Genomic DNA, 15,923 nt, shown 5'->3' with positions numbered 1-15,923 from the left:
TTTGGATTTTCAAGCAATTTTTCAATATTCTGATGTTGATTTGAAATTGGTTACGATACTTTTGAAAAGTTAGTATGGATTCACCATAAAAGTAATTCGGAGAGCGTAAGATCTTGTTCCGTTATTAGAATAGTGTTTAAATCTCGAAAATGTCGGGCTGATATTGAGGGAACTTGTTCGAAGTGATCAGGAAAATAAAAATAAAAATAATGTAATGACTTATCGACACCAGAGGCGCAGTTTCTACCAAAGTTGGCTTTTGAATAAACCTGAGCATTTCTGTTTACTAATGATGCATGTAATACGCGAAGTAAATAGTATACCTACACTAGCATACAGTCTAGAAATATTTCAATAACCTGCATCACCATTTAGATAAAAAAACATTGATCTTTGGTTCCATGGAAATTCGGAAAATATGACGCCATTGTTGAACTTATTTCTATTTTTGCGATTCCACGCACTCAACTTCTTTGATTATTTCATTGCAGCTACATGCCGGCGTACTTATAATCCGTTTACAGATGCGGAGGTAGCCGTTGTGTACGGAGTATATCACGTTAATGACTGGCAAGTTAACCTTACGTGCTTGTAACGTGACGACTAGCGTTATCAGAATACCTAGCGATACCTCGAGGTCGCTTCGTTTTCCACGTTTGCCGCCGATGCAAATCGTTGTGCGAAGGCACGTTCAAGTTTATCCGGCAGCGAGGAATTAATTAATTAATTATTTGAAAACAAATCAACATTTCGATGGTTAAATTTGCATGTAGTTCATTTGAAACCGAAGGTATTGTTTTGCGTGTTCGAATATAATTCCTGATAATTTGTAATAATTGAATTGCTGTTTTGGATATGGCTGTAATTTTAAACTATTCGATTATGGAGAAAGACCTGTGTGAACGTCGGAGAATTACTTTTGAAACTACACAACTTGGGCTGTGGGCTATTGGTAAAATGAACTTTTGCACTATGACCAATTAACTTATGCATATAATGTATAATTGCAACTTTACTGCGTTTTTTTTCTGTTTTAGTGTTCCGTACCTAAAAAGGAAAAAACGGAACCCTAATGAACTCGTTTGTTGTCCGTTTGTCAAGCCCCTTTTCTCAGGAACGGGCAAAGGTATCAAGTTGAAATTAATATCAAGTACTGAGGTCTACGGTCCCTTCGAGGTGTGAAAACTTCAAGCTTCTAAGTCAACGCAATCAAAAGATACGGTTATTTATGTCACATATTTTGATACTCGCAAACTCACTCGTCAAAACCTATAGGGGAATTCCCGTTGACTTAGAATCACAAAATTTGGAGAGAAGTCATGTCTCATAGCAAAAAGTAAAGCAAAAAGTCCGAAAATAGTTAATTTGTAGTTGTATCACATAGAAAAAAAATAATAAAATTCGTACGGAACCCTCAGGCCGCGAGTCCCACTCGCACTTTTCCGGCCTTTTTTTGGATGGAAAAAAAGGACTTTAATTTTATTCATATTCGAAAATTGAATTATGGTGTGGTGATGGGATTTCGCGAATGAATATTATAATCTACATCCGAATGTGAGTACAAGATTTATTTCTTTTGCAGTTTTTGTTTAACTTGAAAATCTGAGTACCACGTTCGTTGATCCTCGTTGAAGGATATAGCCTCTGATAATATGTGATGGTGCTCAGCCACTTTATCGAATGTATCTCGATTGAAATAATCATTGTTATTTCTAAAAAGAAGCAGTGAAATATCTCGAAAGAATGACAAAAAAAAACAGCAAAAACTTTGTGTGCTTCTCGGATGTCTATTCTGAAAATACGAGTAACTGTTTCATTGAAAAATAATTCGCATCCTACCACAGAAAAAATGTAATACGAAATTCTTTCTACATGGTGTAAATTAGAATTTAAAAAATAGTAATTTATATGTTGCGCGTATTCGAGTGTATTACTACTTTAAACACCCGACTAATATAATTGATTTGATAGCAAAAATATACGTTATATCGTTATCGCTAATAAAATAATTACGGCTCTTCAAAATGAATGCAAATAAACGTTGATGAGCAAATGATGAAAACAAGGCCAAGGTAAAACTACGAATTTAACGCGCGAAACTCGTTACGCTAATTGTAAGAGTGTGGAAATTCGTGACAGCTCATGAAGCAAGAACCATAACCTCCGATTTTCACACCTGGATCCGTATCACGATAAATACCAGAAGACTTCAACATTCGGTGCGAAAAAGGTTGAAACTAATAAAAGCCAGTAGTTCAAGAGTTGAAAAATTTTCTCCTGCACCGATCGCTGATCACTCGGTTGTCCAATGTGTAACTATTACACGAATGGAACAGGCGTTCGGTCGAGTCTCGTCAAACCTGAGGTCGTAGATGGAGGAAGGGAGGGAGAGAGACAAATCCGCGAAGGGCTGACCCATCGTGCCAAGGCGATATTGCGAGGACAAGGGTCAGAGGTGAGGCTTCCCCTAGGCGGAATGGCCAGGTGCGTTCTCCTTGTGCGCGGACTGTGGCTGCGCGGCGCGGCGCGGCGCGACGCGGCGAGACGGGGCCCAAGGGCCCCGGGGTCCCGCCCGCACAGCAGTGCAGTCGACGGTTTGCCGATCCCGAGACACGAGTCATCGACGCTCATGCCTCCCGCTCACCTGGGAGTCGACGGTCCTCGCTCAGCGTTCAGTCGGTTCAAGTCGTGCACCACGAAGCACAGAGCCAGCCGGACAGCAGCGCACGTTATCGGTCGCAAACCGATGACAGCAGTATATTTCCGTCCGTAAAACCGCGAAGAAGAAGAATATAATCGGCGAACATATCCGGTCGCCGGTCGGCCGATCGTTTGTGGGGAGCGGAGTGTCGGTTGGTGTTCAATTTTACGTAAATACATATACGAGTAGTCACGTAACTGTACATATATAAGTATACATTGCAGCAGTGTGGTGCCGATTCGCCGATCGCCGATCGCCGATCGATCTATTGTTATGTCATACTCCCACGCGCCACGTACCTTGTGCTGCTGACGGGCGTTGCACAAGGGACCGACATTTCCGCAAAAGTTTAAACAATTTAAAACCGCGCGCTTCGAGAAATCGGTACGGTATATTTTATATTATTCTGCAATCGGTCGTCTGCTGGGATATCGCAAGCCGGAATTCGAGCCACGGTTTTTTGGTTCGACAGCTCGCGCTAAAACTCAAGGCGAATTTATGTACCGAGGTGTGTGACGTTTTTGAAAGGTGCGCAACCGGGACTGAGATATATAGCGTTGACTTGTCAAGGTAGAACAGCGGATCTCTTGGTACATACATATATTAAACTGTTGTACGCCGCACGGCGCGCCGTATTACGTATACGTACCTGTAATTCGACTACGAATTATAAATCGTTTGTTAAAAATATCATTGAATTAAACATAACTGCCTAAATCGTGCCTTCGGTATAAACCTAAATATCCGTACAATATACGAGTGCAATGTAACTGATTGTTGTATACAGAATGATAGTGTGACGCTTATTTCGTATTTCAAACGAGTACGTAATATAAACAGATCTCGGCCTCTTGATGGCCCGTTAATTTTGTATAATACTTATACGTGGTGATAAAGTAAAATATTGATCAAGACGCAGAGCGAGACTTTGGAATCTTTTTAAAAATTAAAGTGATATCAAGCAATATTCTTTCAGAGACAAATATCTCAAGTAAGTTTTAACCATTCGCCAGAGATGTGCATAACTATAACTGTGTCCGATTGAATAAAATCGGTGCCCCTGACCGGGCTGTGGTTCCAATTATTAGATATATCCTTTGCCCTCGATCGATTTCGATCGCTGGCGACGGCGATAAGGCCCGCGATCGAACCAGCGGGGAAAAAAGGATAATAAAAAAAGAAACAGATCTTGAAAAGAAAAACAAAGCAAAAAGAAAACCGCACGAAATCGGTAATGCGACCCAGTTTAAGGGAACCCAGCGTCACCACAGAGCGTCTACAGTACACGGACAGAGTATAGCAATCCGTGACTCATTTAGAAGAGTCGAAACAATGGCGATCTCTGTACGAGAAATCGAAAATCTAGTACAGATCGAGTAACTCGGGGACTCCGAAGGCCTTGTTCTTTCGATGGAGCCAAATCTGCCAAGTCCTTTGTCGGTTACACTTTCCAATAAATTCAGCCCCGACGATTGATTTCTAAACTAATAATTACCCGTACTTCAAGCCTTCGTCACTGTTATCCGGGCGATAATTAATAATCGAGACACTAAACGCCGCTCGCGGTAGTTCAGGGTATGTGGCGAAATCGATTTGCAAAATTTCGCCATACTTACCGTTGCAGCCGTTGTAAATCTCTTCGAGATAACATCCACTTTATCATACCGAGTCACACTCGCTGCAGAAATCGGCTGCAGGCGTAGTTCTTCTCGCCTTATTTCTTCCATTTTTATTTTTTCATCACATGGCTGTTGAAGGAAATCAATCGTTTTATTTTCAAAACTAAATGAATGGTTAAACGCTCGATTAACGTCACATGCAAAACTTGTGAGCCTGTTTTGGTCAAGTTAAAAAGAAAAGCTGCGACGGCCGTGAGGAAAACATCTCGTTTTAATCATTCTTTCTGCAGACAAGCATGGTACATAATATGTGCTACGCGGTTACCGGTTAAAAAGTTGATCGGTAAATCGATCCACGATTTACATACGACGACACATCATTTTTCTTTCGAAGGAGCAGTCGTTTCGTTGAAAAAAAAAAAAAAAGATGAAGCAGCCGAAATTGAATGGCTGCACCGCGAATGGAAATTGTTCGTCTAACTAAAGTTCGAATCCGCAAAGGTGTAGAATAGTTGCTCGAAACAGACGAGACGGAGCTCGTGTGAGTTTACAACGGTCGCGTACCGATTTATATTATTGTTGAGGTAAAAAAAAACAGCCGTCCACCTTTAACCGTGGCAGTGCCAAGCTTGAAGCAGCCTGAACGCGGCAATGCGATACGATACTCCTGCCGAGATACACCTACACCTCCATTACGTAATACGGTATTCGCAAGAATAACGTATTTACGCGTGATGCAGATTCATCTGCGGTACAGAAGCGACGCGCAAAAGTGTCCAACTTGCCGCATCGCGAGCGGCGATGTAAAAATACGTGGTTAGAAGCACGATTGTACACGTAAAGTTCACACCAGTCTGAATTATACTGATTCGTAAAACGCAACACGTAACATATAGTATAAACGAATGATATAACGATAATATCAGATCGATACGTGATAGCCGACATCGTTATCGAGCCACCTTCGTGGATGACGCGACGAGAAAGGATGCGCTTAAAGCACGTCGTGAGGAATGCTTGGGTGTCGCGTAACTTTGACCAGTGACAAAATAAATTAAGAGTTGAAAAAAGAAAACGCCAAACAATATTTCGCGAAACGTTCGCTCATATTTTCGATTGATTATGTTGTACCCTCTGTATCAGCGGAGCTATTATCGTAACTTCGGTATGGTATCGTCGAATTCTCGCAAATTTACTTGAGAATGCACGTAATAAGTTCACATACCCACCTATAACCGCTTCGCGACATTCAAATTCAAATGTACATCGCAATTTTTCGACCATCATACGGAGTAGGTAACGCAACGATTGTAGCTTCTAGTCTGGGTGGACAAGTTTTCTTCTTCTTATTTTCTTCCTTTGCGTTTGCAAGCTTTCTATTTGTGATATAACGATTGATCAATATTTTACGGCAGCTGCTCGTGTATCTACGCGTTGTATAGATTTGATCGCCGATTTGTGTTCGGCTGTTATACGTGCGCTTAATTGGCTTCTGCGTACGGGATAGTGATTATTATTCCAAGGCGCCAACAACAAATGTTTACTATTGAATCTAGGCAAGAAAACGACGCTACTAGTCCAATGACTTCGTCACTTTTGACAACGAATTAAAAACCATCGAACGTTTATCAGTGAATATCAGTACAACACGTGTTGTTATAATACGGTGAAAGGTTCGATTTTAAACCTAAACTGACGATAAATTTAAAGGTATATTAATTATTTCACAGGTAAAGAAAATTGATCACCGTTAAAGAAATACCAAAACGTATCATCGTTTCAAGTGCAGATACTCAAATCAAAAGAAGAAATTTGAAAGAGTGACATGTGTGTTATATTCGGGACGATGTCGCGAAGGTAGAGGTGAAGTTTCAGTGAACAAAGATCACGACTCGATGTTGTAAACTGTTCCCCAGTGATATTTTTTCACCCAATATTAATCGCTTGTGCAGCGATTTAAATACGCGGTCCGTAATCACCGGCTATAATAACCAAAGAGCGAATCCGGTGGCGCGGCTACGATTCGCACCGTGAAATGACACGGTTTATATGTAATAATAAGTGCAGCAGCGATGAGGACAAAAACGATATTGTAATAAAAAAGTGTATAAACTTGTGAAATGGATGGTACGTCACGGAAAAGCGAAGCAGTCTTAATATATGGATGCCCATGGGTGGAATTTGGCCGAAATGTGCCAGCGCTACCATCAAGCTGTCCCCGCCGTCCAAAATTCTTCGACAGCTAGAGACGCCGCGGCCGCCATTGTGGGCGCACCCGTCTCGACGCACCTCGAACAGGCCAGCCCTTCTTACACGCACTACACGTAAGAGATATTTAATTGCCTCAATAATGCGCATCGGATAAACGGCTAACAATTATTCCAACAGTAAACTGCCCCGAAAATTTTCAGACTAAAGTTACAAGTACGGGTGTTGAATTTTTCAGACTCCCTCTGTACGCGCGAGATTATTCTCACCGGGATCGATTGAATTGAAAAACCGATTCCTGGCACGTAATTTTATATAGCGAATTGGAATTACCGCAAGCCTCCAATTTTCATGGGTATAGAAACAGTTCTATACAGCGTATATTAAGTTGCGTTGTAGACGAAATACCATAATTAAAAATCAGATCACGGTCACCGTTAAACTGCCCATCGTAATTTATTACAGATGATCCAAAAGCTCGGACGACTCTCGTCTGATTCTTGCTTGTATACATCTTAATCTGCAAAAACAGAATTGAGTTATCGTTGAATAATGGTAACTCGAAAGATCCATGAGCGATACTCTCTCTTTCTCTCTCTCTCTCTTCTGTCCATGTCTGCCTGTGCAATTGCAGAATTTCATTACACCGTCGGGCCGGTCAGCGGACGACAATTATCGCGAGTGACCTTAAATTTTTACCGAAGAAGGATTTCGATGTCAAGAGAAATCGAACTTGATTACCAAATTATAATGTCATTGTGCTTTCGTCCCATTTGTACGTTGCCACGTGCATATATATACATATATATATATATATATATATATATATGCATATAACGTTGTTGCTGCTGATGATGCAGGAGCGTTGAATCAATCAGTAATGTACCTCTCGATTAAATTATCACTTTCTAATTTCAATCGAATCCTTATACGAGATGATTCAAGGAATTTTCAACGCCGTATCCAGGGACGAAACGCACCGCCATTTTGGAGAACGGTCTCGGCGACCGAGAGCCAGACGCTGACTCGAAATATATTTCCATACGCACTCGAGCCGCGCGTCACGTTTTTGTTATGAATATCAATTATGAGAATAATTATCGCTGCCTCGATAAATGCCCGCGCGAACAGGCTTCTACGGACGGTCGATCGATGACGCTGTTTCACAATTAGACTGAAAAATTTCCGTAAACGATACAATATCAGTATTTCACTTGAAAAAGTTTTTTTTATCATCAGAAATTGTAATCAGTATTAAAGCCTACGAAGGGACGTTGAGAAATCGCGTATCAAGTTGGGGGGATGAATTTCGAAAATCTGGTGCCGTTTCACTTTCGTGACTTTGATTGATTAATCTTCGTGTCTGCGAGGGTACTTGATAAATAATTACCCAAAGGTTTCCTCACTTCATCATTTATAACGTGAAAACCACACTTTCTCCCCGCAACATATCAATCAGGGTGTAAAATTTGCATTCAACATTCAGCGAAGTAGGCAGGGCTAAGATTTTCCAGCTCGAAATTTAAACAAACAACGGACAAGGAATCGCCCATTTTTCATCGAGGAAAGTAAAGATTAGGTCAAACAAGGTTAACGTGGTTCGAGAAGTTATCACGGCTAGAGTTGTGTGGCTTTAGGTATCAGTAGGTACATATTAATAACAACACAGCGAATTAGGGATAAGTATACACGATACGGAGGGTAAGCTATAATCCTGTTATTAGTTCACCGATTAACGGAGATGATCTCAAGGCAAATTGGAGGGGCGGGTCTAGGATACCGGCGTCGAGCTTTCGACTTCGGTTAAAGCGTAATCGGCAATCGCGGGGCTCTGCATGGGCGTTGTTTGTGCGGGGGTTGAAGTTTTCTTCGCGTTACGTAGCCTCTCGCTATCTCGATCCCTGCTGCTCCTCGCGAGGCTTTCATTTCTCAATAATACCTGCTCGTTGTATAATAAAATTGTCAATTCAACAAGTTGAAAATAGCGGACTACACGGAGAAGTTTTTTTCCGGTTGAAATGTTTTACGCCAACTCGCAGCAGCTAAGCTCTGGCATAGGATTGATTGTTTTTAACTATATTCATTTTTCTTATGTGCAAGTATTTTCAACATGCAGAGCGTCATATAAGCCATGGAGAACAATTTGTAGCAGCCATTGCTGTACGTTTTGAAACCATAGCGACACGTAATGATCTTCAAAATTATTAATAATTCATATTGTGAAAAAGTTTCTTTTGTTTCGCAAACTCGTTTGAGAGTGGAGATAATCGCAATCTGTTATATCACGTAAGTTCGGATCGTTTGTAAGTATAACACCTATTAATTGCTGCGGGCAAAGTTGTACACAATACGTATGGCAAAACTTCTAGATCGAGAAAGAAATGAAGATTTTTTTCTACAACAAGTTATTGCCAATTTCACAAGAACAGCTGTCAATTACCTTTGCTGACTGGATCACAGACTTTTGATACGATGCAAATGCGTAATTTCAAATTCACCTATGAACATATTCAATGCTGTAAACACGATACAAACTTACGTAAACAGATAGACAGACAAGCAATATCGTGAAGGAATTATCTCAAAGACAATTTAACCGTCGTGTGTCTGGGCAATAGGAAAATTTTTGTTATACTATACGAATGTCAGTTTTGAAGAACTTCCAGAGGTGTCTGCTTAGGCATTATGACCAAGCTCAACTTGACCTGTAGAATCCTGCCAGAAACCCCGCGGTATTGTTTAAAAAGCGATTTCGTCTCCGTGCACGTCGCGCACACATCCGACGAAAATTGTCTTCATTAGAAATGTTCCGGTCTGTTCCATCCGGTGACCACGGCCGTCGCACGGAACACGAACAGTTCGCATACACAGACCGGTAATTCCATACCGCACCTTCGTAACCTAAATTCATATTCGAAATTGCATTCTGCAATTTCGTTTCACGGCTACGCGAATTTTTGACTGATATAATCAGTCCACGTTCTTTTCTCCGGTCTGAGAGGACTCGAGGAATTCTTTATGCAGAAATTATATCGCGAGCTCTGATTCGGAAAAAATACGTGAAGGCATCGAAACGAAACAACGACGTGGGGTGAGATGATTGGGGGATTTGAACAATTGACGCGGATTGTCGGCTCGCCTACTTCGCGAGCTAATGAATGCGATCCTAGGCTCGTTAAGGGATAATCGAAGAGAAGAATTGAGCGATTAAAAAAAAAAAGAGAGAAAAAAAATGGCACTTACAGCCTTTTCAAATTATCCTCTTCAACTGCAGGAACTCCCTGGTCGAGTCTGCAGCTGAAAGAACGAACCGTTTGCTCCCTCTCCGGGTAAAAGCGTCTCCTTAAGTGCGACTCGAACTTGGCAAAGGATGATCGAATTGCTATGGAGTGCCGCTTGATATTAGCGTGAAAATTAGCATTTGCTGCGGGTGATGAATTTTGAACGAGCTTCGCGGCTTGCGCCTCTAGTCGCGAGAAACGTTGCCGGCTCAATTTCAAAACATCGATTATATTATCCGCAAGGAATCAATAATTCCTCGAACCACACGCTGTGTACCTCGGCTGAGTTTCCGACAAGCTGATTCTCGGTATCTCCTACTCAAACCGGGAATAAAAGACGAGCTGCTGCTTATTGACAATATTGCCGCTTGAAATTCTTCGGAAAATCATTCGACACCGCGTCAAACTCAATTTCCAGAGAAGTGTTATTCCGACTCAAATTGTGTTCGAAGTAACGTCCTGAACTTACGTCGCCTCCTGTATCCCTGACGCTAATTACGCTTCAAATTCCAATGCTCTCCTCATCGATAAATTCGTACGCTACAGTTGAAAACCTAAGCTGTTTACTCGTGGTGGAATTGCTCACGCGTTAGTTCTTTCCTCGTCAAAAAGACTGACGGAGAAGGATATTAATCACTGTTAAAAAGGGTTAGAGGCGTGGAGTGGAAATAATTTCTTTGCGAACAGACCGCGTATAAGAAGTGCGGATACGTGATAGGTCTATAATTCAATCACCGAGGTGGTCTGCAGTCCGTTCCCGCAATAAGTGAAAGATTCCGTACGGTAGAAGGTTGAATATTAAAATTCCAAAGGCGAAACCAGACGACATTTCGCCGTCGGATTTTAACAGTTGGAATTCGAGGCTCCGTCTATATTATACCGAGAAAAAAACCTCATCGCGACGACGCCGTAGCGATGCAGCTCTTTAATTCGGTGACTGGCCAAACCGCGATTGTGAATCACAATATAATAGCTAGAAAATCCTCCTGTTTAACGATCCGCGTGTTTGAACGCAATGTCAATACGAATACCGCAGAAGGAAGCGTCTGAAAATTTGCATGACATACACTGGTTTGCTTCGCGGAATACTTACAGCCGCGTTTCAGTCTAACCAACCATTGTCGGTTCAGCGTTGCACTTTGAACGAGAACCGACGCATCGCGAGGCGCCCTCTGGTGGCAAAAAATATACCAACTTTACCAAGGGAGTCATATTTAATTATGAAAGTCTTCTTTTATCATGCTTTTCACTGCTTCTCGCCTCAAGGTAACAAAATAGAAACCTAGCAGCTTGCACGAAGTTTTCGGCGCTCTGAAGTTCGCGTAATTTGCTCCGAATGATCAGCTGATCCTCCTGTTTTCAACGCCATGTTGATAAGCCACGCCCCATACGTGGGTTCCGAAAGTTTTTACCTTTTTACCCGCACCCGAATATTTTCGTTCAATGAAACTCCGGAAGCCTTTGTTTCGACCGTTGTTCAATCGTAAAGCTAATGCGGTATTCGTTAACGACTTTTCGCTCGGTGCAATGGTGGAGCTTTATTTACAGTGAAAATATTCAAAACCGCACGCTTCTTAACAGCAGCGATATCGATTCAAACCAACGGCTTTCCATTCCTGATTCTGAAATCCTCCAGCACCGCAGTCGCCATATTGCGGTTGCTGCTTGCTGTCGATGCGTTTTCTTCTTCTTATATTTTGTCTCCAACACCGAATTGACATCGCTTACCAAACAAAAACTATCTAAAACATTACCGTGATGCAAATTTCAGCTTCTTTAATCTTCGCGACACTGCTCGGCTTTTCTTCGGATATACTGACAGACTTCAAATCTGTGAAATTACACGGTTATTATACATCGAAATTAGGTTCGAAGTACTTACGAGTATTGTTGGTTCGTTAACCCGAAAATTGCACGTCATGTCTTAGCGGAATTTCGATCGTGTCTATATTTGCAGCGTTCGTCGACCGATGCAAATGGTCATTCTAAATAATCGAAGACTGGAAAATCATACGATTGACCCTGTCTTTGCATTCCAGTAGAAAATTAAATTTATTTCTGAAACGTATGTCATGAATAAAGCTGCTGCCGATTAGCGTCAAGCCGCAATCGCGGTAGGAAAGTGATAATAATAGTAGTTATAAAATATTTTGTCAAATTGTCAGATTTACATTTTCTGTTACTGAACTCAAAACAAAGTTTTCTTATCATTCACTTTCATATAAGCACCAAAGCAGAGAACAGCCGCAAGTAACGTTAAACAATAACCTAGCCTACGCTGGAGAAGCTTATGCCTAAGAGCATAGACATATATATCGCTCAATTAAGATATAAATTAAATCCGAAAATCTATAAACGGTACGAGGATGCGCCTTTTAATCTGAAATCTCAAACGGCAAAGCATTAATAGTGCAGAGGTGAATCGTTGAGGTCGGAGCTTCCGCTTACTAACCAAACCATTGCGCGGGTTTCAATTTAAAAGTTTAATCAGGCTTTATAAAATGACAGTTCATGCAGCTGTACACACGCACATATAAATGCACGATTACACATACGTGTATACATATGTACTTTTATTTATTTTTTTAATAACGAGTTTCTAGAGAGCATGAAGCAAATACCGCAGATTGAAAAATTGATTCGGAGATAATCTCGCGATATTTTTATTCACGCGGGTATCCTTTGTATGTATATTTATGACGATCTGTCAATACGCGTACAGTTAATCTTCCGGTAATCCTGCAGCAGTAGGCACGGATTTCGATTGATTGAAAATTCATTTTTGGCTTGCTGAGAGGCAGCCTCGCGCGCATACCAGCAAATTGCGAAAGGTCGCGTATCTGTGTGTGTGTTTGTTATATATATATATGTATATACGTATATAAATGTTACAAGTCGCGGCTGAGTTTTGCCACCTTGTAAATCAGCCTCTCAAACGGTGTCGCAAAGGTATTACGCGCCATATGTATGTACCTTGTACATGATGGCGGCGAGGCGAAAATTCGAGCCTCCAACACACGCTCACAATAGACACTACGGACCGTCGTATATCCGTTGGATTTTAATCACAGCGGAAGAGCCGATCTCCCGTTAGCCGAGGGTGTAAAGAAAAATATGGCGACGGTGAACAGAACCGTGGCACCACGAGCACCTACGCGAATGTACTTACACGGATGCTTAAGAAACACGTCATCAAATCCTCAAGGATGACAAACACTATTTTATTACAACACCAGCAGACGCGTACAGCCCTCTCTCTACCTCCGTCTCCCTTCACATGCATCGGTCTGCCGACTTTCTTTGAATAAAATTCTCCCCCCCCCCCCCCCCCCTTGTCCTGTGTCTTTTCTTTGTTTGTTTGTTTTTTTTTTTTAATTTTCATCTTATCGCATACAAATCATCGTCATAGACACGGTGTTTCGTGAGTGAGTCGACGAAGCGGTCAATCCACACTCGGGTATTCACTTTTCATTCAGTACTGCACCGTTCAGGCCACTTGAATTATAGTGGGTATTACACCATTGAGGTTTCACTGTACGGCAGCAGCTTACCACCCGAACAGTATGCACATAATACTGCAGTATACTGCACGTGCGATATATTAGAATTGCACATGAATCTGGACTTGTGTAGAGCGTGCAAAATGAAGGAGCCAGGTGATGGTCACACGTGGCGAACAACGCGCCGGGTCTTGATGCGATTGTAAAAAATCAATTTTATTGTCTGTAAACGTCGTACCATCGATAAACCAAGCCAAAGAATTCACTTTCAACTTGCTCACCCTGAAGGTCCAATTTATTGCTGGGTGGATTTCGAATTATATTTGCATGTAACAACATGTAACAAGAAAATATGAGAAGTGATTGATGATATTATCGAACTGTCGTAGCGTTTTATTATTCCCGGTAATTATGGATCGAGTTTTATTCTTCGATGATTCCCTGGCAGCAGAACTGTAATAAAAGTCGTGTTATCAGTGGCAATTCGAGTCTTAAAAGTGATTGAACTTTTGATTAACCCTACAGATTTGTGAATTAGTATCGCACTGTTGTGTGATTTTAGTGAAAAGACTCTGAACGCAGTGGATTCAAACTCACAGATATAACGAACAAGGATAATCGGCCGATGAATACTGCGAAAGAAATTAATACCGTAAGTTTTCCGCGACAAAACAATGGCTCGTGAAAATGCACGGTGCATTAGAAAAAATTGAGTGGATCGAGGATAGCGAGCATCATTACCAACACAATTTTTGACGGAATAATATTTGATCAAAGTAGAAAGTGGCACTGTGTTCGCTGGGCAAAAGTTCCACACGAACCCTGTACAACACGGCTCGCTTCAAAGTTGGTTCGAGCGAAGACTAATTAATCACTTAATACACCGCGCGTAGCTTCCAGATCCAGAGAAATGCCAACGAAGGGCCGTGCAACGTATAGTCGAGATACACGCACGATTATGACCGCGCTAGATTAGATTACAATCTAGTAGCGCCCCAGTTCCGACTTCCGCCCTGAGATTTCACACCGATTTTCTCGGTCCTTTCACAATACCAGCGTCGAGGCGCACTCGTCTCCTGAAATCTAGATCGCCCTCCTCGATTCATATACACCGCGGATTTATTTCCCCTTGCGTAAAGTATACCGCAAACGATTACGTCCGGAGGTTTCCGGGACGCCAGAAAACCCTTATAGACGGCCGACCCTCGGGGCGATGATCGGGTCGGTCATCAGCCGATAACCGATCCGATTGAGAAACCCAACCCGTAACCGATCAGTCGCCCGATCGCGTTCTCACGTACTGGCCGAGAGGCCCAGGCCAGCCCAAAGGATCGGACCGAAGTAGATCGAGAAGGGAGTCCGTCTACGTTCAGCTGATAGCGTATAGTAAAGCGTGCAGTCACTGAACTCCTTACTGAATGAAAATGCCACGAGTTTTTTACCCCCTGGATCAGCATCTCGCTACGGAGAGCGAAACAATAGCCATTATATGAGGTTACAGAGTGTGGGCCCGCAGACGTGCATGCGACTTGGCCGTTTCAACGCACACTCCAAACGCCGAATGATGCGGGTGCGACTTCTCGAGCTGTACTGCATTTGTACTCGAACCGGCGTATTACGCGGTAGGTAAGGACAATCGTGGGAATGCCATGCGATGGCCTTCGACGGTTCATTCATGTCGATCAACTGTTTTGCCCAAGGTGATTGACGGACTCGTATTTACTTGCGAATGCCGTACCTACGTTCCGCTCGGTATAACCCAATGGTACAAGAAAAATGGTAAGGAGCGGCGGAAACTGCGGCCGCATCCGATATTCCTCCCCCAGTATTTTCAGTGCATCTCGATGTGGCGAACGATCCGGTTAATGAACATTTGTATTATACACTTGCGGTATCGAGTCGTCATGTTCAGTCACTCGAGTCGTTGTTACGTCTATATCAGCTGATCAGAGTCCTCGCAATTCGCTGGGGCCCTTGCTCCATTTTATACACCGCTCGCAAATCATCGATGTTATACACTCAGACGTTTCTCTTCTCTTTCCCGTTTCAGTATGCTGGACAACTACGACAGGAGCGAATTGACCCCTCCGCCTGTAACCAGCTACGGAGGATCTCCGGGTCTCCTGGCTCTTCATTCTTCTCTCTACGCCACCCCGACGTCCAGGGCCTACGATATCGACGCCGGAATCGACGCCAGCGAGAGTCCGATGCCAGTTGACGCCCAGATAATACCAGTACGGTATTATTGTATTTTTTTTGTTGTTGTTTATTTTTTTGTTTTGCGTAGCCGTTCGAGCGAGTACATTCGTGATTTGGATATCGGTTTCTCTTGTTAGAATAGTACCTGATATGAAAGAATTCCGAGTTTCGTGTAAGAATAGAGACTCCGTGTCGGCTTTGAAGCGGTTATTCGAGCCACGGTTGGTGGCCGAGCTGGTGAAAAGTCTCTTGTTCGGCTAGTTTATAACCTTGGATTGTATAATACGATGAATTATCGTAGACCTTAGACGGACGCCGAAAGCGTTATGGGTTTGTGGTTGGACACTCGAGCTATTTTAGACACCAGAGTCTGGACTCCTGGGCTAGTGGTGGACGGTCTCATTGGTGGGGCAAT

At 42.4% G+C, this 15,923-nt stretch overlaps 1 protein-coding gene across 1 annotated transcript in view; it reads left to right on the top strand.

Annotated features, from left to right (window-relative positions):
- Window positions 1-2,649: 2,649 nt before the first annotated feature.
- LOC107220696 (putative transcription factor SOX-15) overlaps window positions 2,650-15,923 on the top strand; it is a 30,326-nt gene continuing 17,052 nt past the window's right edge. Inside the window, exons 1-3 of the mRNA XM_046733518.1 lie at window positions 2,650-2,852; window positions 6,051-6,644; window positions 15,360-15,543. Coding sequence (XP_046589474.1) covers window positions 6,481-6,644; window positions 15,360-15,543 — 348 coding nt within the window. The 5' untranslated portion in view covers window positions 2,650-2,852; window positions 6,051-6,480. The remainder of the gene's footprint in view (window positions 2,853-6,050; window positions 6,645-15,359; window positions 15,544-15,923) is intronic.

The sequence above is a fragment of the Neodiprion lecontei genome, chromosome 3, assembly GCF_021901455.1.
Source record: "Neodiprion lecontei isolate iyNeoLeco1 chromosome 3, iyNeoLeco1.1, whole genome shotgun sequence".
Classification (NCBI taxonomy): domain Eukaryota; kingdom Metazoa; phylum Arthropoda; class Insecta; order Hymenoptera; family Diprionidae; genus Neodiprion; species Neodiprion lecontei.
The sequence above is the reverse complement of the archived record's forward strand: the minus strand, read 5'-3'. Positions and strand labels throughout refer to the sequence as shown.